The following is a 27872-nucleotide window of genomic DNA, read 5'->3' as shown; positions in this document are numbered from 1 at the left end:
AGCCTTTGCATCATGGGTACCACAGGGATAAAGTCCCCTGACTTAAAACATCACCTCTGACGGGGAGCTGTGCAGGAGCCAAGTAGCAGCCTTATAGTACCTCTGTTGATGCACTGTTGCTCTGCAAACTCTCCTTGTTCCTGCAGGAGGCTTCTGCTGACTTGCTGGAGAAACCCTCTGGGATAGATACAAATCAAACTGAATTAGAAGTACAGCTAAAGAGATAGGCACAGTCCATCACAGACACACCTGGTCACCTCGAGTCTTCTCCACTTGGAATATTTCTTAGGCTTTATTGAGCAAATGTGAGGATACTCCTCATTTGTTAAACAACTTTTCCAGTTGTGCCACTGCTTCTTTGTGTATATCTGTATGTATTTAGATAGACAAAAACATGCCACACACATACATCAATGCTTATCAACTCTCACTGGTCACAGCAGCCAAGTATGTCCCTAAAGAAAGATTGTGCCATAAAGCTTTTCCATAACATTGCTCATATAATGGTCACTATTAGATTGCAAATGACATATAAAATCAATGACATAAGATAATTTTATCTTTCCACAAATTTCCAGACTGACTGTGGATAGCTTAATGTGATAACAAGGCAATCAGCTCTGTAGTAATGCTTGTGGTCTTCCTCTCACATTCATTGCTAGTTTTCAAATGAGTAATGTTACCCTGGTGTAATGCTGATGAGAAAGGAGATCCAGCCTCCCTCTCCTTTGTCAGTAGAGTGTTTCCAGCTTGTGTGATGTGCTTGGCACCAGTGATATTTTAATATCGTTACCAGCAGGAAATACTTTTCTTGCCAGTAATGAAGTTCAGTATCAGCTGAATGTGGTGCTCCACAGGAAGACTTTAGACAAAATTGCCATATTCTGATACAAAAAAGGCTAGAAATACACTATTTTTGTGAAAGGCATGTGCTCAGTATGGGGTGCTTCGTGCCTTTCCTTGGAAAGGTTGTTCTTCTGCGAGGTGAGGTTTCTTGTCTGATTTAAGGTCTAGCAGTGTGCCAGGTGCAAGCTGTACTGAAGGAGAAGATTGGAGTTTCTACTTGAAGTTGTTACAGTTATTAAATAATTTCCTTAATTGTTTTGGAGACATAATCAGATACTTCAGCCTCACAGTAATGCTCCTCTGAAAATAGTGAGGCTGAGAGGTATTCATCTTACAGATCTTCACTTGGGAAAGGGAAAAGACATCAATGGATCTTGCAGATGCATAATAATAGGACATAAAAATAAACATGGAGTCAGGCAGGGCTCCTTGCTGGGTGTTATTGCAAAGCAGCAGCACAGGCTTTCTTCATTAGCAGAAAAGAGTATGTATACAGAGAGCACTTTACTTAGGCAGAGATAATTTGCTGTACCTTCTTTGCCTTCTATTTCAGCAGCAATTTTTTTCCCCATCCTCGCTGAGAGGAGCAAGTTTCGACTTTCAGAGTTTCACTGGGGAGATGAGAATTTTATTTCAAGCTCCATTTTATTTGATACTGCTTTGTCCTGATTTTATAAGTGAAATGTGGGTGTACGAAAAAGTGACAAGGCAGGGAGTACATGGGGTACATGGACTTCAGGAGCTCCAAAATCAAAACCTGATAAAGCTGGGCTTTAACCCTTACATAGAATAGGTGAATATTGAATACAAGAATAGGTGAAAAGATGAAAACTTGCCCAGTAGCTTGATTGGTTTCTTCATTTCTTTTCTGAGCAACCCTCATGACTTTGGGGGCAGTGAGGATTCAAATAAATATTTTGTAATAATAATTTCATTTCTTCTGTAAGGATGATCTTGTGCTTAAGACTAAGAACATAACCAGAAGTTGTAGGTTCAACTGCCTTCAAGAGCCTGAATACATTCTGTATCCTCTGATGTTGCTAATTACGCTCCAGATCTCAAAGAGACATTACTGAGAGCTACTTCCTACTTCATCCTCTTGTAGCTGACCCTAACTTACTCAGCTGTGCACTTTGCAGTGACAGTAAGTGGCTTTTTACCTCTTCAGACTAACCTCAAGGTTGGTTTTCACCATGCGCAAGCCATGAGAGAAGCAGTGATGGGGTTTGCTGGACAGAGCTCCTGGCTCACGTGAACAGTTACTGCCTGTGTTGGCACCCTGCTTGCCATTGACCAGAAAGTTGGGACAGGCAGAGGTACTGAAATGATCCTCGAGCATGTGCACAATAGAGACACTAGGCCAAAGCAAGTTATATGTGGGGATCTCAGCAGAGTTTCACCTTACCCTTTAGCGCTGTCAGGAGAGAGGCAGTTCAGGGCAGGACCAAACACAGACATTCGCGTGCCAAGAGAGCTGTATTGACAGCAACCACAAAGCTCCAGGCTGGCGTGGGAGTTTTGGGGATTGTGCCTTCCCTGGCTCGTTCTGAGGGATCTCTGTTTTGGGCACCATATAGCAGGCATTATAGTTGCATATGAAATCACTTGTGTAGAAAAAGCAGCCTATTCATGAGCAGTAGCATCCTCATATCAAGTACAACTGCAGACATGGCTGAGAAAACAACTATTTAATTGAATAAGAAATGACACTGGAAAATCCAAAGAGGGTGCAAAAACTTCCCCCAGTTTGTTTGGAAGCAAATCCTAGACATGTAAGGCATGGATCCAGTTTGTTTCCTTAGGTGATCCCCTAGACTCTTAAAATAAAATACATAGTTTAGGATAATCCTTCTCTGGTTCCTCTGAGCACAGAGCATGCTGCAATGGACAAAACCCCACTTCTAAGAGCCTGTCCCCCCCTCCAAATTTAGAAGCTGCTGCCTGCCCCTGCAGTGGGATTCCTGCAAACACAGCCTGCCTCTACAGTGCTTCATTTTGTGGTATTCCCAACATTAATGCCTCCGGGTACAGCGTGTGGCTGTGCCTCAGGCACTGTGCCCACACAGCAGTGCTGTCTGCCCAATCTGTCATTGCCCAGGCTCTTGCCTGTGCAGACCATTTCAGAGCTGAGTCTCAGAGGCTGAGAAAGCGCTGGGAAGAAGCACAGCCATAGCAAAGCATTTCTGTCCTCAGCTCTGCTTATCCAAAACCAGCTCCCGCAGCTCCCTTCTGTAATTTCTTCCCAGTTCTGTAGCATCTGTCTGAGCTCTCAGCTGTTCTGCCACGAGCGAAGGTGCCAGCACCCTTTAATCACTATGGAAAAGTATGGGTGCATTCCCCATCCTGGAGGAAAGAAGAAGGACAAAGTTTGGGGTTTGGTGTTGTTTTTGCTTGCAGAAGACAAGCACTTGCCAGAGATAACAAGGAGAGGTTCCGAGGTTATTCACAAGTTAACCAGCCTCTGAAAGGAGAGGACTGCACGCAGTGCCAGATAAGCCTGTAGCAGCCGCACCCCTGCATCAAGCAGTTAATACTCCCTTTCCTCTCCGGGGGAATGTCAGGGGTTAATTCAGTAGCTGTGCATTTAATAGCTCAATTTAAAGGGGAAAAAATGACACCCTTCTCCCCTGCCTTGCTGGTTGTGGATGGTTTGCTCTGTCTCGTTGATCACATGCTCCCCGAGCCCCTAGTGCTGCAGAAGCCCCAGCTGCTGCTGCTGATGAGCCAGTGCTGCTCAGGATCCGTCCTGGTCCCTGCCTGTCAATGCCTTGCAGTCCCGACCTCCTCTTTAAAGGAGGGAGTGCACAGGATGAGCTCTTGAGCATATGGGTGGAAATCTGGGAGGCACCCATTCTATCACCACCGTTTCCAGCTCTAACCATGTCTATTTGTTGTTGTCTTTTTTTCAGGGACTATGGATCTTCAAAGAGGAAATCAGGTAAGATACCAAGCTTTCTGGCTTTCTGTGTACTGCATGATTACAGAGAGGAGCTTCCCATGTGCCCCCTTCACCCTTCATCCCACCCCCTCTTCAACACCGCTTCCCTTAAACCTTCCCTTTACCTTGCGTGGCGTTAAATTGTGTAGCAGTTTAACTTTTTGTTGCTGAAGCCTGCTAGAGACAGGCATCAGCTCTTTGCACTGGAGAGGAAAAGAAACCCACCACATATAGTATTGCAGTTAAAATGACTGCTCTCCTCTGACTGTGTTTATACAGCTCCTTCTTCAGTCTGAGATAATAATTGTATTAAATTTCTCTCTCTCTTTTTTTTTTTCTTAAGTCATTCTTTACCTGAGCAAACAGTCAAAATGCAGCCTGAGAGCGGGGTTCTTTTCCAAAGGGGAAGGGAATGCTTTTCTGGTCTCCTTGGAATCTTTTACCTTTGCTTTTCCAAAAGGGTCTGATGTAGCTTCTGATGCATAAATGCTTTCAATGCCTGTGTCTGGATTTGGGCTGCTTCAAAAGCTGTAGCTCAGTGTTTTGTTTTTAAGCTCCTGGATTCAAATGTCCCATAAAACCCTAATCTGAAACTATATAAATCCAACTTTTCCCCTCCCCTTGTAGCTCCTAGTGATTTTTACAGATGTGTTTTCAATAGGGACATGTAATTATGGGCCTCTGGGTTTGGCTCTGCTGCGCTGGATGTGTCAGGGCTTTCTCTTTTTTTTTTCCTTTTATTCTTTTCTCTCCATGCTGCATTGAGCACCTGCAACTCTCATTGACTTTGTTTGGAGTCTTGGGTGCTCCCAGTTGTATTCAGGGCATCCAAAGAGAGGCCTTTCAAACCCCTAGCAACTTGTGGAAAACTCTGCCCTGTGTACAGGGGAGAGGAGGGTTTTTTTCTCTTCTTGCTTTTTAAGATGATGAAGAAACACAGCAATGGCTTAATCTTCGGGAAGGAAAGAAGATGAATGTAACATACTGCTCTCCAATGAATGTCACTGCCTAGATTGATCTGTTGGTTAATTATGAGAGCTTTTAAGCTGCAGGTCTCTAATAAGCTAAGTGATGCACTAAAGCAAAGCTCTTGCTTCACCCCGGTGTCCTGTACATTAAATGGATATTGCCTTTGCAGGCCAATACTTTAGGTATCCTTTCCCTGAGGTTTGTTGTGGTACTGAAGAGGCAAGCGTGGTACTAGGTGCTGGCCCAATGTGCTAAACTATGGTATGCTTCATTTGCCTAATCTACAAAGATTATCTGGATTGCACTTCTAGGATCTCCTAAATGTAGTATTACAAGTGTAGTGTTTGTTCATGGTGGCCTGTGACTTATATTGGCAGCGGCACTTTCTCTAGAGGAGCAGACCATAAAGGTGAAGTGACCCTGTAGAAGGCAGAATTGAGTGTGGGAGCTCCTGATGCAGCGACACATCCTGAGCGCTGGGCGTTTTGGGCCATGTAAAGACCTTTGAAAAACAGCACTGAAGTCTCTGGGGCAACCTGATTTAGCAGTGACCTAGAACAGCATTAGGAAACCAGGAAAGCTTTGGGCTCAGTGCACCAGTTGAGACACACAGGAGTTGCAATAATCTTGTAAGAGATGTGAGGATTGCTTTGGGAGTGTGAGGAAACTGCTGCTCCTCCATTCTTGTGGCTCTGGAGGGAAGTTGGAGCTGATCTGCTATGGCATTAGGGGAAGAGGGATTGAGTCAGTGTAGCTGAGATGCCATTTTTGGATGCTGCCCTGCTGGGTTCTTTCTGGCCTCCTGCCCAAGTGATGTGTTCCTCCATCCTGTGAGGGATGGAAGCTCAAGTCAGGCTCCCTCCCTTGCCTGTCCCACCTCCACATGCTGCAAGGTCTCCTTCTGGGACTGTTTCCTCTTCTCTACTTCTAGGTGCTTGGCCCCTTGCACAGCTACAGCCTGGAAGCAGTGGGATTTAGGGATGCTCTTTCTTCATTTAGCTGCTATGAAGAGGAATGTGAAGCAGTTCTCTGACCACATGAGAGCTGCATAAAGGGACTCTGTTCCCAGCCATCCTCTTGCCTGATTTTAGAGCAGAGGAGGAATGCTTCCTTCTGTTCAGAGCTGGATATTGTGGGAGTGCTCACACAATGAGCGAAGGAATATGCCAAAGGAGTTGGTAGTTGCAGCCTCTAACAAAGACCGGCTTTATGACACTCAAACAAGTGGTGGGGTAAATAAGCACAAATTTCCAGGGTGTGCTGTGAGAGCCTTTTAAGGTAACAAATAGCTTTGAAATGTAGTTTCCTCTAGGTGCAGACACTACTCTGTCTTTAAACAAGAGACAAATAGGCACTTTAAAATGCAATCATCTCCCAACAAATCAGGCCTGTGAGCACATCTTCTGCCTTGACCAAAGATGTGGTGGGAGGGGGCTCTGGGGCACGAGCACAGCTGTCCCACACTGTCCAGCAGGAATCCCACAGCTGCTGTGTCTCAGGCATGTGCAGGCACAACACGAGCATGGCCTGTTGCAGAAACATTTGGGGAATGCCTCTGACAGCCAATGTCACCTCTACCCTGACCTCTGCCTTGCCAGAGTGCGTGTCTAGCTAGTCCTGTGCTCGCTCCTTAGAGCAATTAATCCAAGTTCAGAGTTTAATAGGAGTTATGGAAACATTTACTGCTGCAGCTGATACCGGTTGTAAACATTTGAGACCTTCTGAACCAAATGCAATAGCATGGCATGTCCTTAACTAAACAGAAGGGAGTCTAGGGTACCTCTACATGCCAGCCCTGAGCCCGGCTTCCTCTAGTGTGAAGAGCTGTATAAACACGCAGCCCTTTACTTGGATATGACCTAATTATAAATGATTTGACCTGCAGTCAGCTCACAGACCTGGCGTTTCACTGAATCAACTGAGGCTCTGTGTAGGCATGGATATTTGTTGTGGCCTGAACTGCCACATGTGCTGTTTGTTGCTTTGGATTTGTGGGGTTTTACTTGACATGCTGCAGAGCTGCTTCAGAAAGCTGCCTTCATGTTACCAGGCAATTGTTGCTCTATGACCATCTGTCAATGCGGAGGAGACCTCAGTACAACTGTGAGGAGCGGTTACCATGGGCATGTTCTGTGCACTCACAACAAATGGTCTCGTCTAGGTCTCTCCAAAGACCCTCTGTAGCAAAAAAGGAAGGAATTGCTTTCCAGACTCCAATTTGTCAATCACATTAACCAAGTGAACAGCAACTCATTTGTCACTCAAAAAGGCACCACTACCATCATTGTGTGGTTTTCTCTGCTCAGATCAAAATAAGGGCAGAATTGCTGCAAGTCTAGTAATGGATATTTGCATGGAACATTACAAACCACAAATTAGGTTAATCCACTCCACAAACCCTACCAGCTACCATCTGTGCCTGGGGAACTAATTAACCCTTGAGACATCTGCTAATCCTGATGTGGCTTGTAGAACCAGTCGGGGTATATATCTTTCCAGGGAGGTCCCCTGTGTGTTGCTTCCCTCTCTCCCTACCCTTGCCAGCTCCAGTAAGTTTCAGACTCCTGGAGTAAGATGATCTTGCCTTCTGCCCTTGCTGAGAATCTTTCCTGGCTGGCTTCATGCCAGAGTTGTTAACACAGTCCCCAGTCATGAAGCTGAAGGAAGCATCTGGGACCTGGTGTTTGGTGGCAGCAGCAGCTTTTGCACACTGAGTCTCAGTGATCCTCAGTTACTGAGAGTGCTCTCCTGACAACGGTGGGGTTAGATGCAGCGGAAGAGATGCTGCTTTGCCTTTGCTTTCAAAGCTAAGGCATGCTTCTCTGCCACCTGCCTTGTAGGCAGCCAAGCCCTTGTGCTTACTGCTTTCAGTGTGCACTAGCAGGAGCCCTGCTGACCACCACCTTTTGAAATCCTAACAAAAACCCCCATTGCTTGCTCACTCCCACTGCTCTGACTGCCCTGCTTGCTGCAGGGGGCACAGCTGGCTTCAAGCTGCTGCTTAGTGGCTTTCTCTGGCAGTTTATTGCTATGTGGTAGGATGCTCCTCCAAATGAGAGGGAATAACCTTAGAGTTCATGGCCCCATCAGTGCTGCAGTGTCTCTTTCTCAGCTGACCAGAGAAGTACATCAAGCTGGCTGTACTTTGGCTGAGTCTGCCAGCTGAAGTCTATATAAATAGCCCCTGTAATTGAGCACTTAGAATATTAACTTAACAGTTTGGTCCAAGCCAGTGTTGCCTCAATAAGGATGCTGATGAGGCTTGGCTTCCTCAGCAGAGAGAACTATACTTCAGCTTAGTTCCCATGTCCAATATTTGGATCAGTAGAATATGGCAGCACCCAGACAACAATCTCTGCTTCCTTTCCCTCCTGTAATCTAAAACTGGGAAGGATGTCTTTGCTGGCAAGTAAATAATAAAAACTTCAGAGTCCATTGGAAGCTACTTCTCAGACTTTTTTACAGAAACATCTGTAATGCTCTCTTTTTCCCCTCAGAAGGGAAATCAAGTACAATTGAGAGGGTTGCAGCAGTGACCGAAGTGAGAAACAAGCAGATCACTGTAACATCAAGGGCCTTCCTGGGTGCTCACTTTGTGGGATTGCTTCCGTGTGCTTATGGGTAGAACTGATGACAAGAACTGTTTCTTTAGCCAAATTCTTCCTTACTAGGGAAACCTTCACACACAAAGGATGTGTGCTGTCAGCTTCAGGGAGATGTCTTGATTGTAATTTCTTTATCTGGGATAGGGCTTTTTCCTGCTTCCTTTGTAATTACAAAGGGAAGTGCCTTACCTCTTTGGCTTTTTATGTCTTTGCAACTGAGCTGTGCTCATCACTTCAGAGCTGAGCCCTTCTGGTCCTGTCACACTGCGTATGTCCAGTGTGTATTTACAATTCCATGGCATGTGATTGGTTTTGGTTCTGGGTTTGGTTTTGTAGGTTTTTTTAATAAATGTACTTTATTTTCTTAACTTCAGTTTGAGCTGCCTCCTTTGAGGCAATATGGAGAAATGGCATGTGCTAGCCTTTCTTAATCGTTCAATGGGGTCACAGGTGTGTGAGCCGCTAGCTGGACCATTGAGGCTGTGGTGTTGGAGCTGTCTCTGCCTGTTGCAAGACTGAGATGCCCACCCTAGGGACAGAGCTTTGTTGGTGGAACCGAGTGTGGAACTTCATAGGTCTGCAGCAGCCATTTAGCTACACATGGGTACAGGGACAGGACAGAACATACAGCCTCCAGCCTTGGCAGATATTTAATGGTATTTGTGGGAGATGGCTGTAGTGGAGGAAGAAGGAAGGGCTAGATCTCTGCAAGAGTTGCACAGTGCTGCCTTTCCTTTGCCTTAAGGTTGTAGTAGTGTTTGTGGGATGTCATCTGGAATGGTTGATGCTCTTCTAATATTAGAAGAGCTGTAAATGCAACTGCAAGCATGCTGCGGGCATGCCTTAACTTACTCAGTTGACTGTTAAATCTGTCTCAGTTTTCTTCTCTCAGCCAGAGGAAGTCTGAACCTTTTCAGTGGGTTCTCAAGGGGGCCAAGTTTAAGAGTGTGTTACTGAAGACGTTGAAAAAACCAACATGGTGAATCCCAGCATGAAACAATGCATGGTGGTCACTGCAGCAGATGTCATGTGGGTACCCACATTGAATGCATGAGTAGTGAAGTAGGCAGTTGGTTATTGCTTAATGAATCTGAGCCCAGGTGATAGCAGCAAAGCTAGAATGTGTTTTTAAACTCCAATATTAGTTTGACTTATTCTGCCATTGTGGTATTTGTCTCTGAAGTCTGCCTCCCTGTCCTCCATCCAAAGGGAAAGCTTCAGCTTGGAAGGTTAATCTTTGGGTTTTTAAGGTGGTGAATGGGGATCTAACTTTGTCCAAGCCCATGGCAAGGTCCCAGGAACATCTTAAACCACGTAGCTTGGGCTTGGTGACTTAATCCTTGTAAGAAATCTATGGTACGACATGATCCCTGCAGACTGAGGCATGTGCTCTTGTTTGCGTCCTGATGAATCACACGTGCTGTGCTCCTTGCATTGTTTTCCACAGTTAGTGCAGGAAGAGCGATGGTGGACTGGCTCCTTGGTGCCGTTTGGTCTGTTGATGAGGATGGTTGGACGAGGGACTTTGCCAGCCGCTATTTTGTAACGTCATAAGCATGTACTGACAGGATTGCTCTTGATCAGAAATCAGGATCTGTTCCCCACCATGCGATTAACCTTCTTGGCTGTATCTACTAATTACTGCATGGAATTCAAAAACAGCAGATCCTGGCAGAACATTTTGGTTCTCACATAGCTTCTTTTTTTTTTTCCTTTTTTTTTTTTTTTAAAAAAGCAAGAGGTTAAAAGATTTAGTAATAAAAAAAGGCTAGAGCAGGCAGAAGCATAGCAACCAAGGACTAAACAAACCTTAGCATATAATTACTGGGGATGTACATCTTGGGTCTGGTTCTGGAAGGAGTCAGTAGTTAATAATCTCAGGGTGAATCCTCAGCTCAGTCCTTGATGGCTCTTCCTCTTCTCATGATGGAGAATTAATCTTTCTCAACTCGCTAAACTTCCTCAATTTGCTAAACTCCAAAATCTATTCATTTTGCTGGCATTTGCCTGATGCAGCAATTCCCAAAACAGCCATTTTCTTTCCTCATGTTTTTAATAAGCTTGCAAGTGTCTCTATTCTAAATTCTTCATATAATTGAAGGAACATCCAATCTGTTGGTTTTTTTTCCAAAGCAGGGCTAATATGCTGTGCTCAGGTGCACTTGCACGGAGTGGTATATTTGAGGAAGAGCATCAGCTAAGTCAGGCAGACTTCATTCCTTGCGGCATCTGTGTGTATGTGACCCAATTCTGCATCTTCAGTCAAGATGTGAATCTGTCCACTCCAATCCCACGCTGCAAATCCAGCCTGTGATATTCTGGCAGGAGGAAACTGATCTCACACTTCTCCTTGTGCACCGTATTTTTTGAAGTCACTGCTTAAACCAAAATGTTTTGGACTTCTGCCTGAGGCTACTGGAAAGAAGAGCAGATAGGAGACGTTTTTCTGCACCGCTTCATTTTTCTGCTGACATGTGGTCCTTAGATGTATAGGAACCCTGTCATCTTCTGGGTGGCCCATATGCTGGGGTGGGAGGAAGATGGGATAAGAGAGGGAAGAATTCTATGTGTGTTGTGTGGGTTGTTTGTTTTGCTCCTTGGCTTTTAAGCTGAAGTGAGGGGACAGGGGACAGGATTAGGGAAAGGAATGTGTTTGTGCTCTTTGCCGTTCCCAGTTCAGCATCAACACTGCTCAGAGCCCTGTGTCGGGGAGAGGGCAGGGAGGCTGGATGGGCAGGGAAGGACTGCAGGTATGAGGTGTGGCTTGAGCACAGCTATGGCAGAACAGCGTGCACCCTTGTAAATGTCTCAGCCTTCAGCTGAGCACCAAGAAAACACTTGGTACCTTGGGGGATGTAGTGGCATTTCTCGTGGTTTTAAGGAGTTGTATATACTCCATCTGCTGCTCTTCTGCCTTCCTCCTCTGTCTGTCAGTGACAGATGGTATTAACACTGCCTGCGTGGGTTTTCCTCTTGCACAGAGAACTGTGTGGTGATGGATTTTGATTTTGGTGTGTTAGATAAGGGAGGTGAGAAATGCACTTAGGCACTGGAGTGGAGGGTGATGATCCTCAGCCGTTGCAGGAATCTGTGCACAGCACAGACGGGTCTGGCTGAGAGGAGCAGACCTCTTACCTGTGTCTTAGATAACTTAGTCTCAGGCTAGTGAGCACCTGAAGCTTTAATCTCTCTTGTGAGAAGGAAACCTAGATGGCAAAGTGTGTGTCTGCGGGTTATTGAGAGCACTCACCCTCTAAAATAGCACTCCTGAAGTGCCTCCAGCTTTGTGCATGGTTTTATAGTTGTCACGCTCTGGTTGTGTCTGGGCTGTGTGACAAGCAAAATCCTCTCCAGTCTGCTCTGGATGGAGTGGCTTATCTAACCAGAGACGGCTGGAAACATTACTTATAAAGGTGTTCAGCAGGAGTTATCATGTATGCATCAATTGGCCAGCTCAGTCTGCTGCCAATTAAAACAGGCTGCCTGGACATGCCGATCCTGTAGTACACTCTCTGTGCTTGGCAGCATGATTTCTTCACAGTTGGAATTTGACTCTAGCTCTTTCTTTTCCTTTGAGCCATGCATGAATCCTAGTGTGCGTATGTACCTGTGACTTTCCAAGTGTAATGGCTGGGGCTTCTCCTTGGCAGTGCTAGAGGCACTTTTTTTCCTTTGGAGGGGTGATGCTCTAAGTTTGTACAGCTGTAGATGTGGATTAGCGTTCAGATATTCTAGGCACTTCCCAGCAAACTGGGAACTGCTACAGTATTGTATGTGCAGGGGCTGTACCACAGTGATCATGTGGGAAGCAGTCCTTGCTTGCCATGTGGAAAGAGTTAACGTGTGCTATGGCTGCCAGAACAAAAGCTAAACAATCCTGGATACTTTGGGGTCTGTGAATAGGATTAGGATGGTCTTTTGCAGGAGTAAACAGAGTAGGAAACTGGGACTAACTTTTCTTTGCATTAGTACTTTTAGAAGGGATGAGGGACTGTATGAGGCTGTGGAAATGCAGCTGCTGAGCGTGTCACTGCGCAGCTTGTCGGGCATACGATCCTCTTTCCTCACTGCCCCATCCTGGCTCGGGAAAGGGCTCTCTGGTTGTGGATTTCTCCCCTGCAGGAGTGAGTTATCCAGATGATGAATTTCTGAGGCATGCTCGAGTCACGTGAAAGCCAGATGTGAACATTTTCCAAGCAGTGTGTGTGGGTCTAGCGTACGCCAGGCTACGTGGCAAGTGGAAGTGGTCTGAGATTGGTCTGCAGCCTGGTGCTGAGGAGGCAAGGAGTCCTGGCAGATGCCGGAGCAGCCACGTTTGCCAAGGAGATGAAGGTCCTCATTGGGCTTCTCATTGTGGCTCAGCACATCTGCAGCACCTCTTCCTTACTACAGGTCTTGCACAGGCTGCTCATGATGGGCTGAATGTGGTGAATAGGACTAAAATTAAAGCCCTTATTTAATGGCTGCTGCTAATCCTCTTAATCCTGCACTTTAGCTGGATTTGCATGTTTGGTAATCTACTACTCAAACATTTCTTTCAAGATGTAGCTCTTCAGGATGCTGTCTCTTGAACAGATGGCCTGGGGAGTGGAGGTGTTCTGCTTCAAGTATATAGAAGAGGAGATAGATATGTTTGCAAGGACGAGAGGCCTACTTTAAAACACAGTCTTGAGGGGGGGTGTGTGTGAAATGGGTGTATCTGTTTTCCTTCGAGAGCTACCTTAAAACACTTGCTTTAAATATGATGCATCAGCATCCTACAGACATAAGAGCAAGGAAAGCTTATTTAAGGTACTCTGGGTAGGAACACGGGTGGCTGCTACTTGCCCTGCAATTTCAATAGCAAATAAACCTGTCATTGTGGTACCTAGGAAGTGTAATGGCTGACCAGGCCTGCCCTGGGTCAGGCACTGGGCACAAATGTTGTTTTTGTTTAGGTCTCTCTGGAGCCTGGAGGGAGAAACATCAATGGGTCCGTTCAAAAGCGTGCCTTGAGCAGTAATGCTTGAAACAGATCAAAACACTCGCATCCTTTCTGTGCCATCCTCCCATTTCTCTGGCTATCTGTTTTTCTCTGCCTAATTGAATGAATTAATTGTGTGAGCCAGGAATGTGTGAAAATGGTTCCAGTTCAGATAAAGGCTCATTTGCATTTTCACTTTTTCCAAGCTTTTTTGCACCCACTGTAGAGCTACATGCACACTCTGTATCAGAGTGATTCTCTGATAAAAGCTCTTCTGTTCATGGCGGAGGTTAGCAACACCAAGTATTTCCCTCTCCCTTCCCTAGTCCAGGACTGTTGCCTTCCCATTGAACCAAAGTGCCAATCCCCAGATGAATGGGAAGGAGCTAGAGAAGTGTAACCTGGAGACACGTTGACAAAAGATGGTCGGTGGTTCTGGGGTTGAAGGCTTTGGAAATGGCTCACAAGGATATGGGGGAACACTGACCATGGTGCTGTCTGCACATGGGAGCAGACACGGGCCTCACAGTTTTGGAGTTCTTTATGGATCTTCCTGCTTTTGATTGCATGGTTTGCCAGCCTCACCTTGTCAGGAGGAAGAGGTTGTTCCTCTGCTCGTCTGAAGAGAGCAGGAAGGAAGTGATGAGGGGAGAACTTGAGACAAAATCTCAGGAGGAATCTCTGGAGGAGCCAGAAGAAGGATTGAGTAGACTGAGCCTGGCCCCTGGGGGTTCTTTACCTTCTCTAAGCAGTAAGGTGCCTCCCCTGAGCACCTAGGGCAACAACATGGCACTTCATTTGTACCAGCTTCTTGGCAAGCTTGACCTTCAAAATCTAGACTGAAATAAAGGCTTAATTTCTGTTTGCTGTTCTGCCATGTGTGACAAACATTAGTGACCAAGGCTCTAGGCCAATTCTAAGAAATTAATACTTCTAGGGAGCAGCTTACTCAGCCTGCTCTTGCTGACTTATCAAATAACACTGTTGGCATGAGAACACCACCATTCTTCTCTTAATGCCTTTTATTTGAACAGTGATGAGTAAAAGCAGTATTTACTTCCCCCAGCTCCATCCAGTTACTGGACCACCAGTGAAGTTCTCTGGGGTGGAACACTGACCTCCCAGGAAGCCAGTATAGTTTCAGTCTAAGGTTGTACTGCTTAGTCTCTTTCCACCCTTCCAATAAAGACAGGAAGGGTTTATGTCTGGGAAATGAATCTGCAAAATGCTCAGCTGCACTCACCACTGTGGTCCTTGCATAACTGAGCCACTACTACCTCCTCATGGACACGACTAATGACCTAGAGAACTGATCACTGTTGGAAAGGGGCAGTCTCTTTCAGATCTTAGTATTTCAGCATGGCCACCTGTTCTTATCATCCTTTTCTCAGTATTTTAAGGTTCACCTTAACAGCTGCTGGGGGATTTCAGTATTTCCAAGTGATTTTTAAGACAGGGTTTCGTGAGAACAAAAGTGTTTGATTAGTTAAATGGACCTAGGCCTGTTTTCTTCTGTGAAAGGCAACTTCCATAGAACAGGTCATGCCTGCATAGTTGAGCTACTTTTACCATCCAAAGCAAGGTAGCCACATCCAGATCACTTGTGGGGACTTGTCTTTGGCCCATACTAACTTCTCAGCTATGCACAGAAATCATTTGTGGCAAGGGCTACATGGCCAGAATGACAACCATGCTGAGACTCGTAAGCAGCATGATCTAACTCTGGATAATTACTAGAGGACTACTGTCATGAAATATGTAGCTTAACAGGCTAGACAGCTATACAGACACTAGGTTTAAAAAAAGTTTATTATAAAGGACCCTGATAGCCCCTGTTATGTGCAACCTCTGAATCTTTAGGAAGGTGTTCCTTTTGGCCTTTACAGCAGTAATACATAATGGACTCAACACTGAACTGAACATTTTAAGCACTGTTACTGACAAAAAGAAGACTGCATCAGCAGCTACTGCTAAAATGCCTATGGAGGAGTTTCTCTGCACCTGCTGGGCCAGGGACCCAGCTGGAGATGCAGTACTGATGTGAACCATGAATGCGGCATCTCATGGGTTTTGGTAGCACTGCGCTCATGCATTTGACTCCAGACTGACTCTAGGTTTTGTAGCTTTTCCTTGAAGCTCACTTTTTTGTTCTGACTGCACGCAAGACAAATAGTGTGCTGCTAAAATGAGATGAGTGGAGCTGTATTGCAAGCATAAAGCGTTAGTCCCCAGCAGTCTGGCGCCTATTCTCTTGCCAGTGGTGGGAGGAGCAGCAAAACAACCAGTTTCGCTGGCAGCAGAAAAGCTTCTGGTGAAATCTAAAATAATCCGTTTCATGTGTTTCTATCACCACAGCAACCAGCTTAATTATGTCTTTAAAGCCTTTCCACCCCTCAACACCTTCCTTTGCTTCCCCACCTGAGGAGCCCATCTGGGGTTGCCCACCTCTGTGGTGGCAGCTCGGGTGGGATGGGGTTCAGTGGCCGTTTCTAGCGACACGCCTGCTCTGTTGCTATTTCTGTGCAGCGTGGCTCCAAAGGGAGCCTCCTCTGTGCTCTTCACAAGCGCCTCAGCCCTGCGGCTTAGCTGGAATTTATGGACCTGTGTTTCTTTTGAGCTTTTAAAAATAATTCTGATCAGAGGGGTTTGTTCTGGCTCCAGCTGAAGCTGGCAGCAAGGGCTGTAGGGGCTGGTGTTAGGAGCAGAATTGGGATGCCGTTGCCTTAGGAGTGGCTTTCTTTGAGCAGGCAACTTTAATTTCCCTTCCAAATACTGAGATTTCCCCACCCACCCACCTCCAAGTCATCTGAGACCAGCCAGTGCTTGGCCATGCGGCAACAGGGGAGAGGAGAGGCAGGAAGCGAGGGTTTGTTCGTTTACCGTTACCAATCCCATTGGAAACCAGCTCCAAGCCCCATGCAGAATTCCAGTAAAACTGTCCTAAAGGGGAAGCCAGGGGCTGTTCAAAGCTTGTGTTCAGTTGGCTCGGGCACAGCGTGCTTCTGGGGCCTTTGACCTCCTCCCCATACCCTGGCTCCCTTCGCGGCTCTTCATTTGAGCTCCCTGTGAAGTGGAATCCATCACTAATGTATGATATTTTTATTATTTGTAGGGGGGACTCTTAGAAGCTGGTAGCAATTAGAGCTGAAACGTCTTGGAATAAAGAAAAAAATCCCCAAGAAGGAAGTTTAATGCTAAGCAGATGTGCAGGAGCAGCTGAAATATGCTAGCTGTCTTCTGCTTCAGAAGCAACCTCATCCACATAGGGCTGCTGTCAGGCTGGGGCAGCTGAGAAGTGCTGCTGCTTTTAGGCTTCTTCTTGAGCCAGGGAGCCCATGTTGGGGACCTGTGGGTTTGTTTACCAGTTGATCCTTAGATTGACCTTTTATTGTGGTTTAGACCAAGGGTTTTGGCAAGGAAAAAAATACTTTATTTAAAAATTAATTTAAAAAAAGGCTAGTATCTAACAATTGTTTTTTATGGTGAGCTTGTTTCCTTGAGATCTCGCACAGTGCGTTTGTTGATATGGCTACTGTGGATCTAAGTTTAAACTCGCTCTATTCTTGGCCATATAAGATGCAGGGTAGCCCCACACTTGTGTTAAGCACAGCTTGTTGTCTCTGTTGGCTGTTTCAGCCTTTTGTTGCCAGCTTGGATTGGGCAAACTGTTCAAAATCTTCCCAATTGCTCCTGCAATACATCCTCTGCTTTATTTATCACTGCTGTATTCAGGTGGTTCTGTCTGGAAAAACATCTGACTGCTGACTGAAGTTCATAATCCTGTTCCTGAAGGCAGTGGAAGTCTATTCAAAAGCCAGTAGACAAGTTGCTGACAACAACTCCTTCGCACCCTTTCCCGTGTGTGCCCTGAGTCTGTAATAGAAACATGCTGTATGTTCCCTCTATCAGCTAAAGCACAAGTTACTCTGCCAGATGATTTCCTGTTGTACTCTACCAATGCAAAGCTTTTTCTTTTTGTCTTAAATGGTTATCCAAAGTAAATTATTGTGATTTACCACAGTGTATTTTGTACTGTATTGTGACAGTGAAATGCATGGGCTTGGGACTTAGGTGGTTGGAAGATTTCAGGTTTTTCCCTGAATAGGCACTACTGGAGAATTTAGTGAAAAGTAAGCGCAATACTGAATCCATCTGAATTACAGTTTTGCTCTAACACAGTAACAATAGTGTGTCTGATTTAAAGAAAGGATTTAAAAACCTCACCATTCCCCTTGAGCTGAGGAAATGCAGTAATGTGTTTCTTGGACCTCTGGTTTCCAGTGGGAAGGTTTGAAAGCCATTTCTTATGCTTTGTATCATGCTAGCAATTTCTCAGTTACGTACGTAGTAGGAATCTATTACTGATTTTTGGCTGACTTGATGAAATTCTGCAGGTCAAAAGACAATAGCAAGTCTAGCAGAGGAGGCCACCAATATAGCTTGCCCCTTTCTCTAGGTGGTTGAAGAGTGCATCTTCTGTGCTGTTAAATTGGTGGGTCCAGAACTGGGTTCCCGTTGTTTTTTTAAATTGTTTTGGCTTTTTTTGTCAGAATGCAGGAAGTTCTTAGCCTATCCTCATCTCTTCTCCCAGGCAATGTGAAAGTAACAGCTACCCTACTGCACCCTCATTCCAAGAAGAGGAGTGTTTGCTGGTTTTAATTTAGAAAGGGGGCAAACCTGCTAAATTGTGAAACATGCTTCCAGGGTATTGAAACAAAAAAACCCCAAACCCAAGCACTCAGTGTTTGAAGGTTATTCCCAGAATCCCAACCCAAGTATTTACACCTCATTTCATGGAGGGAGAGGGAAATCTTTTGACCTTCTTGGTAACAACTCTGTTAGCTTTCTCCTTAACTGGGTTTCTGTGCCGTATTCATTGGCTGAAAGAAAGTGGTATTTGTAGTGATACTTTGAATGTACCTTTATTGGAGCTTTGTACTTTTTTCCATGGAGCATTGTTTGTCTATTGTTGTTTTCCTTAATGCTATTCCAGGGTATAACAAAATGCTTGTAGAAACTTGCATGTGTTTACGAACCTGAATCTCTGTGAGTCGCCTGTTAGCCTTTTGGGGATTGTTAACAGCTGCAAAGCTAAATACTTTTGCAGATCTGAGGCTTAATAAGTCAAACTGTCTCTTGATAGGCATTCCCTGTCCTATTGGGAATTAGCTCAGAGTATATCTTATTCTGAGATCTCAAAATTGGATCACTCAAGATCAGTTTCATAAGTCCTGCATTAAATTAAAACAATAATTAACTGGATAGTTGTTAGGACTTGACCTTTAAGTGAGTCCCCATTATGCCAACACCACTCTTAAGAAAAACTTAACGTTCCTTTCAAAGCTGTCTTAGACTAACTTTCAGACTTTCTGATATGACTGTTTTCTTGTTTCTCTAATTACTTTCTCTTTTCATATCTGCCCTCTTCTTGGATTCCAAGTTTGGATGTCCAGTTTGACTGAGACTCCAAAAAAGAGTGTCACTCCAGGTAATTTCTTGTCTTAGCATTCTGCATGCCATTAAAAAGAGAAGTCTGTAGTTCAAACTGTGCATGGTTTTGGAGTTCTTTTGAATGTGGGTTTCTGACAGTGGATATCCAGGATCTGTCGTCTATCTTGTTGTCTACCTGTATATTGTGTTTCACAATGCATGATTTCTGATAAGGAAGAGCTTTGCTTTTCTGACTGCTGCCTCACCATGATGTTGCTGCTAGCAGGGGTAGTTTGTTGTGTTGCATCTTTCTTGCCCAACTCAAAGCCACAATCTGAAGCCTCCTGTGTGGGTTGACTCTGCACAAATACTTGCACAGCTGCTCGCTCACTATCCCATGTGGGATGGAGGATAGAAGAACAGCAAAAGTGAAAAATCTTGTGGATCAAGATAAAGGACAGAAACATGACTATGTGCTGCTTGTTCCTCTGAAATGCTATTTTGCTTTTCCACAGTAAATATGAAGGGGTTTATATAGAAAACATATGACTGAGGAATATGCTATATTTTCACAAGAGCATCAGATTCCTTGTCACAAGATGTTGGAAAGGAGGAGGGAGCAGTGAAACAACTTCTAAGTGATGTCAGGGTCTGGTAATAGTAGTCCAATACAAGGAGAAATCTAAGCCTTATAGTATAAGAAATTAGGACTTCTCCTGAGTAACCAGTGGATTTCTTCTGCAAACACTTTTCACCTGATGTGGAATACCAGGAAAGAGATCTTTTCTTCCTTCAGACATAGGAAAACTGATCATGAGCCACAGACCTTGTGTTGTCTGTACAGGATGCTGGCCTGGTCGTGCAGTTGGTTAAGGCCACACGTAGGTCTCCAGGCAAAGAAAGCTGTAAACACTCCTGCTGCTTTCCATAGCTGATTTGGTAAATATTCAAGTTCATGCCCTGCTCAAGATATGTGAACAAAATCTCGCCATCTTCATGGCTGAGTGCTTGCTTCTCTGAGGTTTTCAATAAACAAGACTGTTGTGATTTCAGAAATGCTGTCCTTGACAGATTTGATTATATCCCTGGGGGGGAAATTCTGCCTGATCTTAGCAGAGTAGGTTTAATTTCAGGGTGGTAGTAGGGTATAAAAGTGCAGAAATATGTGAAGTATTCAGTCACAGGAGCCTGGTGGTTGATAGGTCACCGGGGAGTTCAGGCAGAGAAACAGAACGAGACTGAGCAGAGGTGAGGAGGAGACAGAAGAGGTGGTGTCACTTGGGAAGAATGACAAGAAGCCCTCAGATTACCTGGCTGGGGGAACCCTTCTGCTGACTGCTTTTAGCTAAATGCATGTTGCTAGTTTGGCTTCAAAACCAATCTGTGCATGATGATGGGGCAAATGCAAGTTATTAATTGCATTGTATGGTGCTCAAGAAGGTGAATGTTGATAGGCAGTGCTGCTCAGAGGTCTTCCTGTACACCTGGCAGCTTCTTAACCCCCCCCCCCCCCCGCCATGCTGCTCGAGTTCACATGGCCTTTTGTTCTGCTTATCATCTAAATTAATCCCCAGTTTCCAACACAGCTACTCTTCAGTCCAGACCTGCCATGGGCTATATCCTAATGTGGCAGGCTAATGGAGAAGACCTGAATCTGAAAATGATCTTTACTTGCATTGTACATATCTGTGTCTGAGGCTGGGGGTTAGAGACTAGAACAGAAGCCATCTTTCCTGAGCTCCATTTGAGGGCATATACCTGCTCCATGAAGTGGAGACTCTAGCTAAGGATTAAAAGTGTTTTAATAACCCACTTTGGAAGAAGACAGGTGCCATGCAGCCAGATCCTGAGAGGTGCTGTAGTGGGGCACTGATTTGGGGCTCCCCAATTACCATTAAGTTCCTTGGCTAGCCTGCTTAGTGCCACGTGGAGTAACATGAATTCATTGCACTGCTGAGCAGGACTAGAGCAAATGCCAGCATATGTAGGTGACTTCATCCTGGTGGAAGAGTGTGTCTAGCAGCTGTGTGAAGATCTCCAAGCAGTTTAACAGATTTGTGTGCAGAATACTTAAGTATTCTTAACTGTTGCTACCTGTAACCTACTTGGTTGGAATCGCTGCTCAGAGAGCCAGCTTTCCAAGAAGGAGTGGAAAGAGGACTCCACTTTATTTTTTTTCTTTTCACCCTCTCATTTTTCTTGGCTCTGTCTTAAAACTCAGCAGATCAAAAATGAAATTTAAAAAAATCCTGTGTCTAACAAGCTCCTTGGCAAAGGTCAGCACTAAATTTATCCATTTGTCAGGATTTATTTGGAAATGCTTCTGAGGACTGCAAAGAACGAAGAGCTGAACTGGAGCACTCAGTTGAGAGAGCGCCTGCCATTTACCATGGGCCAAGCTCGTTCCTGACACACTCCCCCACAGGGGTTGTGTTTTGCTGTTGGTTTTAGCTGTGTGTCAGACACGTACTCCAGTGCTGGAAGCCACAGTCTACCCCAAAGATGCCATTTGTCCCATCTCTTGAAAGCTTATCCAGGTCTTCTTTCTTAGAAGTCCTAGAAAATAATGTGTGTGCCGTATGTTGGGGAATGAATCCAGACATCAGGTTAATTTTCGGCTTCTGTGATTTTTGGTTCATATTCCCTTCTTAATGGCAACTCATGCTGTTGGGTTGTAGTAGCGATCAGGAGGGAGTTAATGCAGCTCATGGGCTCCCATCTGTGCTAGATTTCTGCATGTGTAACCAGAAAGATAACAAGAAAGATTTTAGATACTCTGCAAGGAAGCCACTGCCCTATGTACTGAAAGCCTTGCAGAGCACATGAGCGCTGTGGAGTTGAGGAAGTGTATGTGTAGATGCTCAGTTATAGAGAAACTTCTTATACATCAATCATGGCTGCTAACCTCATGTGAGAGTGTTTGCACATGACCTGGCCATCTCTGGGTGCTTGGTGCTCAACCTTGTTTTATTCTCAGGCATTCTTTTGGATTTGGACAAGGCTTTAGGCCAAACTTCTCTGGCTTTGTGCGTTCTGAATTACTAAAGCTGTTTGATTCCAACTGACAAATGCCTTTCTATTTTTAGTCCCATCTTGGCCTAACTGCGGGGTGTCACCTGCTTTGAAACTCTTTTTCTGAAAACATAACAGAATTGCTTTGCTCTTCACAAAGGAGGTACCTGGCTGAGCTCAGGGAAGAGCTGCAGAAATAATACTGTGCTAACCCATTTGATAGGCTTATCCAATATGTGTATCATCAGGATTGAAGCAAAGGGATTTTTGCCAGTGCTGTTTTACTGCTAAGACCTGGAGACTGGACTGGACTTACTCCTTTAGTTTAGAATCCCCTTTCCTATTGCCACAAGATGTGAGTTGCCTTTTACCACTAAGAAGAACTGACATGCAATTACAGTCTGAATCTGGGAAATGGGAAAGGGGCTGAGGAGTGACAGGCTGCCATGCAGGGCTAACCAGGAGATGAATCAAAAGCTTGATTGTTTAGGGCACATTAAGAACAAAACCCAGTACAATGAATAAACAAAAATAGGAGACAAAAAGCCCCCATTGAATAGAGGAGAGATCTTGGGCTTAGAAACATTGTTTTGATCTAAATCCATATTGTTCCCAAGGAGATTTGTAGGAGGTTTCATCAGTCTCATCCCACTGCTTACTCTAGGAACTGGTTATTTTAGGAACTGCTTTTCACAGACCCATATAAGATTGTGAGTTCTTGTGTAATCTCGTGTGCTTTATGTGGTAAAGCCTAGTCTTTATCTTGTGTGCAGTAGACACTTAACCCAGTTTTTAGGCAAACCTAAGCTCTGTGTCTTAAAGTACTTGGGGATAGATCACTGGTGGAAGGCTCAAAGGCAGTTGCAATATGTTTATTTAGCGCAGCGACATGGTCCTTCTGATAAGAAAGAAAAGGAGTAATGTCTTAAGGGGAAGAAAATCCCTGTGTTTAGAGCTGGGCATATGATAGTTGTGAGGGATAGACTGATTTGAGGATTTTAAGTAGGCTTGCTGCTGCTATTCTGGGTATTTTTTCCTTCCACAAAAGGAGTTTTCCAGAGATAAGTAAAGGCTTACCCTTCCAGAATTGGCTTTAACAAGAAACCAGAGCTCTAGAGCCAAGCTACCACAGTTACTCCTCCCTAGGCGCAGAAAAGTGCAAAGCGCCAACTTTATTGTATGGAAAGCTGTGACACTGGGGGATGCCTTCTGCCAGACAGCCCTGTGTGCAGGCCTTGCACGTGTCCTCAGCCACTGTGCCCAGGTCAGTGGGGCTGGACTACCTGCCAGTTGGTTGTTCCACCATGAGTCATCCTCATGGCGTTCGCTGACCGTTGCTGTGGTTTTGGCTGCTTCTGCAAAGCTTCCACTGACCAGCCCAGTACTAGTTCATTTAGTCTGAATCTGTAAACACTCGATTGATAATCATAAAAGGGCTATATAAAAGCCTGTGTGCTGTATGGATTAAAAGAGCAGACATGTTTATAGCCTGATAACAACAGAGTACTCTGGCAAAGATCAGGAGTCTCGGATTTCCATATCCAGATGATTTTATTTTTGGAGTCCGGTTGGTGGTTTTAATTTTTGGCTATTGCAAAACCATCATAGGTCTTAGCTGTTGCAACATAGGAGGAGGAGGAGGAAGACGACGTTGCTTGGAACGGGCACTTTGCGCTCTTATTTAGGAGGCTTTCACAGTAGTTGCTGGTCTCCGAGTACAGTGGGAGGAATGATGCTCCCTCCTCACTTCCTCGTGAGGGGGACAGGCTGCAACTGTGTCACTTAACAGTGCCAGCTGTGAGGGGCATGGACAAGCTCCGATGACATTCCTGCCCAGCCCTGGGAAGGGAACCGCTGAGGTGAGGAGCGGGAGGATTGTAAAGTGGAGCCCTATGGAGAGGAGGAGGGGTATCCTCAAGACTTTAACCAGGAAACGGACTCGAGGCAAAAAGAAATGGAGAGGCAAGCAAACTCTTATTTCAGCAGCAATCTCTCATGTGCTCTGCTCTGGGGAGGGCTTGCAAGTTGGAGCTAAACCAAAACACTAATTCTGCTTTTCTGGGGGATAGGAAGGGGAACTTTACCTGGAGCATCAGCCTTACCCTATCCTCTGCTCTTTATTTCTCCTTCCTGGGCTGAAGAGGCTTTTGAAAGAGGGGTTGTAATGTCAGGTTCATCGCAGTGTGCATGTGAGCTTGCTGGGGAACTCGTGCCACTCTGCATCCCTTTTCTCTGGCGTGCCTCACACTGTGCAGCCTGTTAAGCTTCAGTACGATGCTGTGTCCTGTTACAACTTAGACCTGAACTAATTGGCAGGGATGCGGATGCACCCATGGCAGCGGCATAACTGCACTCTCTGTCGTGTTGCCTGTCTTGTTCTATCCTATCCCCTTTGGGGAGAAAAAAACCCCACATCCTAACCTAACCTATTGGCAATGTTGTGAGCATCCTGAGTGCCATTGAGAAGTAAATAATTTAAAGATGCTTGTGGAGGTTGGGATGCTGAAGACAGTTGAAGTATTTTACCCTACGGACTGTTCCTGAAGCGAATACAGGAACAACCTAAACCAGGCTACCCAGAAAATGTTTAAGGCTTTTGATTACTGGGAGGAGCTGTTTCTCTGTCTTCTTTCCTCCATCCCTTCCTTCTTTCTCTCTTCCTTTATAGTTACTGAAGTCCCAACTCTGCAGTGGCTAATGATGGGCAAGCATCACTCCAGGAGCCACAGGGACCCCATCCCTCTGAAGGGGGATATTCTCTAAGTGTGATCTGCTGTAGTTATAAATGAACAAGTTTGACTTTGATTACTTCCTAGACCAAGGAATGTATTTCTACTTTCTCTTGTCTTAATAGGGACTCTGTAATGCTTATAAAAGCTTCTGTTAAAACAGTTTCTTAATTGTGTATGTTGCACCAGCCAGTGTAGTGACAAAGAAATTATCCTGCAGTGAGTACCTTATCCAAGGCAGGACAGAGTAAATGGCATTGTAAAGTTCTGCTGGGCTTTGGATATGTGAGTGCAGCTATAACCTATCTTGCCAGACTGTTGTAAACCCACTTTTTATGGAGCCAGAGTTGCGGAGGTGGATTGGAAGTGCTGCTTGTCCAGGTTTCCTGGCAAGGGTGCTTCCCTGGCACATGGTCCCTGGCTCAGCCTCTGTGACTGACAGCGGGGTGTTTGCCAGCCTGCACTAAAGCTTGGTCCTGTCCTTGTTCCCAGCAGGGACATGTGCATCCTGTGAGCACTGACTGCTCCTGCTACCAAGCCAATGTTGTGTTTTGGTGATTTTTTTTTCCTTATTCCCATGAAAATTATGTAGGAGGTTAGAGGAAAGAAGACATTTGGGGTGCCTATTTAGCATGTAGCTTCCTTCATTTCCCCTGCTCCCTTTTGCCTTTCCACACAATGAATTTTCTGCATAAAAATAAGGCCATGATGGTTCTTTGTTTCTGATTAGGGAACTAATATTTATGTTAAGACTAGAATGAGGTTGGGGTTGTAGGTGTTAATTGCATAAATAGGTTGAACGAAGATGATAATGCTGCTCCATTACGGACTGGAGACAGAATTGTGTAGAAAGCAGTGTGAAACAGGGGAAAGCATCGCATTACACTCTAGGTAACCTAGTTAGCACTGGCTTAAACCGGAACACACAAGTCAAGTTGATTCATCATGAACAGAAATACGATGCTTATTTGGAATGAACAGCTATGGTGAAAATCTTCATTATAAATTTCCATGTTGTCAGTTCATGGTTGTCTCCCGCTATTCCCACTGCTGGCTGTGGATCAGCTATCTATAGAAATCTCTTAAACACAAACTTCTAGAGGAGATGACTTCTCTTTAAAGAAAATTAACCTATGTAACCTGAGGAGAGTGAGAGGCACGCTTAGGGAGCAAGGAAGTCATCTAATTTTCAGGATTTCTTAAATCTGGTCCAAAGGGAGGCATTGTGATAGCGTTTCCTTTCAGGAAATGGTTCAATTAATTGCGTTTTGTTCTAGGATTTTCATTTCACAGGATGCTGTTTTAATGGCTGATACATTCTTTGCCTCCCTCTTGGCAGGGATGCTAATTATTTGTCTGTAGAATCACTTTGCATCTTTAGCCCCAACGCATACGAACATGCTGCGTTTGGAAGTACAGTGCTGAGTATCCTGTGCTTGGCGGTCAGTCTCCTGACTTGTCTGGTGGACAGTTTCAGACCATGCTGCTTCCTTCCCGTCTCTTGTAGCCAATTTGTCATCAGAGATTCAGGAGACCTGGAGTCTGCTCCTGGCTCTGCCCCCATCACGTGAAATGGGACTTTCAGCAAGTCGCACATCTGCTTCTGTCTCCCCTTTCCACCTTAATCTAGAGAGACAGGAACTGCCTCTTAGTATTTAAAATGTATAATAATGCTGTTGGCCCAAACTACTCTGCCTTAATGCCCGTTGCTGTAATTCAGGAAACCTGTAAAATAATTTTGCATTAAGGCATGTTGGCTCTTAGACAGAAGTTGTCAGTGCTTTTTGCTCTGGACTGACACTTTGAAGAGTGTATAAATGAAAGCAAATTAAGAAACCCTGATGTCTTAAAGGTTTTCATGACTTCTCAAGGCAGTTTCCAGGCAGAGCACAGCGGGTCTGTGCCTGGGCTTGGGAGTGCAGAGGCCCCTGTCTGCACTGTTTATGTTGCATCAGAGATGCAGCTCATACAGCGAGCAGCAGTGCAAGGAGGTCTCCCTCCTCATCTGGCACGGTGATGTGCCTGCCTTGCAGCTCCATCCCAAAATGCACGATTTCAGTTTGGGGGTGGAAAAGTCAGAAATCAAAAACAAACACAAGAAGAAATTCCAGGAGTGTGGGGAAAGGAAGAATGGTTATTTTGGACCTTTTTTCACCCGTTTGTGTGAGAGCCCATTCTCATTCATAAACGGCTCTGACACTTGAAAGCGTTTCATGCAAAGAGAAACCAAACAACTGGAGAGGCCGGCTCCAAGGGTTCCAAAAAAGAGTGATGGAGAGGGGGAAGCCGGACCGTGCTGTGCCCCTGTCCCGCTCGGGGCGGCTCTGCCATGGGGAATGCGGAACTGCAGAGCTGGCGGGGGGCAGGCAGGGGTGGCTGTGTTTGAGCAAGGATCTGGAGCTATAACTCTTTTTTTTTCTTCTTCTGTTTCAAGTAAACACTCTTCCCCGCCCTCCCCTCTCTCCCTCCACCCCACCTCCCTCTCCTTCAGTCCTGCTCATGTGTTTCTATTTAAGGGCTGCAGTGCAGACGAATATGATTGGCATCTACAGCCCCCTCTTGACTTGCAGCTCAAGCCTTTAGAGTGGAGAAGGAGCTGAGCCGCCAAGGGGAGAGCTGTTTGTTCTTTGGGTTTACTGGGGGGGATGGCTCAGCTGTGGATTTATGCTGCTTCAGCCCAGAACTTTTCTCTCTGAATGGGAGCAAGGATTGTGGAAACCATGTTGGGAAGAGGTTTATTTTCAGAATCCATCGTGAAACTTTGCAGCTAATTCACTGGTTTTTTGGCTCTTTTTTGTATTTTTTTTTCCCCTCCCCTTTTTTTCTTCTTCTTCTCTCCAATGTCCCTCTGTGCTGCTGGGTTGTGGGCCAGAGGAGGCTGTTTCTATATGGCCAGCCATTTGGGGATATGCTGTGAGCCAGGGTTGTTTGCGGATTCGCTTGGCTCTGGTGACAACTTGGCCTGTTGTGAATCAGATGGACGGAGGTCGCTCTCAAGGAACCATGGCTGGAAGCTGGCTTACGGCTTGCTTTTTCCCTTCCCCAGGTGCTGATGCTAGCTCTGAACCCATGATCCTGGAGCAATATGTGGTGGTGTCCAACTATGAGAAACAGGAGAACTCTGAGATCAGCCTCCAGGCTGGAGAGGTCGTGGATGTCATAGAGAAAAACGAAAGCGGTAAGACACGATTGCTGCTTTTTACTCATCCAATGGTCCAGTTTTTTTGCATGTGTTCCTCTTCTTTCGGTTTCCTCATCACTCCTTGTGGCTGTACGTTAGCTCCATCTGGTTCGGCTACTATGTCTGGCTGAGGACGTTGAAGTTTCTCAATGTTGATTTGGGCTGGGGGCCAAATGTTGCCTTCTACTGTAAGAATGTT

At 45.3% G+C, this 27872-nt stretch overlaps 1 protein-coding gene across 4 annotated transcripts in view; it reads left to right on the top strand.

Annotated features, from left to right (window-relative positions):
• SH3PXD2A (SH3 and PX domains 2A) overlaps positions 1–27872 on the top strand; it is a 257343-nt gene that overhangs the window by 161965 nt on the left and 67506 nt on the right. For 2 of the 4 annotated variants that reach the window (XM_061372609.1, XM_061372607.1), the window contains exons 6-8: positions 3756–3784; positions 18762–18809; positions 27539–27670. In XM_061372609.1, the coding sequence (XP_061228593.1) occupies positions 3756–3784; positions 18762–18809; positions 27539–27670 (209 nt within the window). The remainder of the gene's footprint in view (positions 1–3755; positions 3785–18761; positions 18810–27538; positions 27671–27872) is intronic. The other 2 variants (XM_061372608.1, XM_061372610.1) reach the window with 1 other exon arrangement.

This window comes from Neopsephotus bourkii, unplaced genomic scaffold (assembly GCF_033783945.1).
Source record: "Neopsephotus bourkii isolate Nb327-2 ecotype Australia unplaced genomic scaffold, CSIRO-AGI_Nbou_v1 NB_1615, whole genome shotgun sequence".
NCBI classification, from domain to species: domain Eukaryota; kingdom Metazoa; phylum Chordata; class Aves; order Psittaciformes; family Psittacidae; genus Neopsephotus; species Neopsephotus bourkii.
The sequence above is the reverse complement of the archived record's forward strand: the minus strand, read 5'-3'. Positions and strand labels throughout refer to the sequence as shown.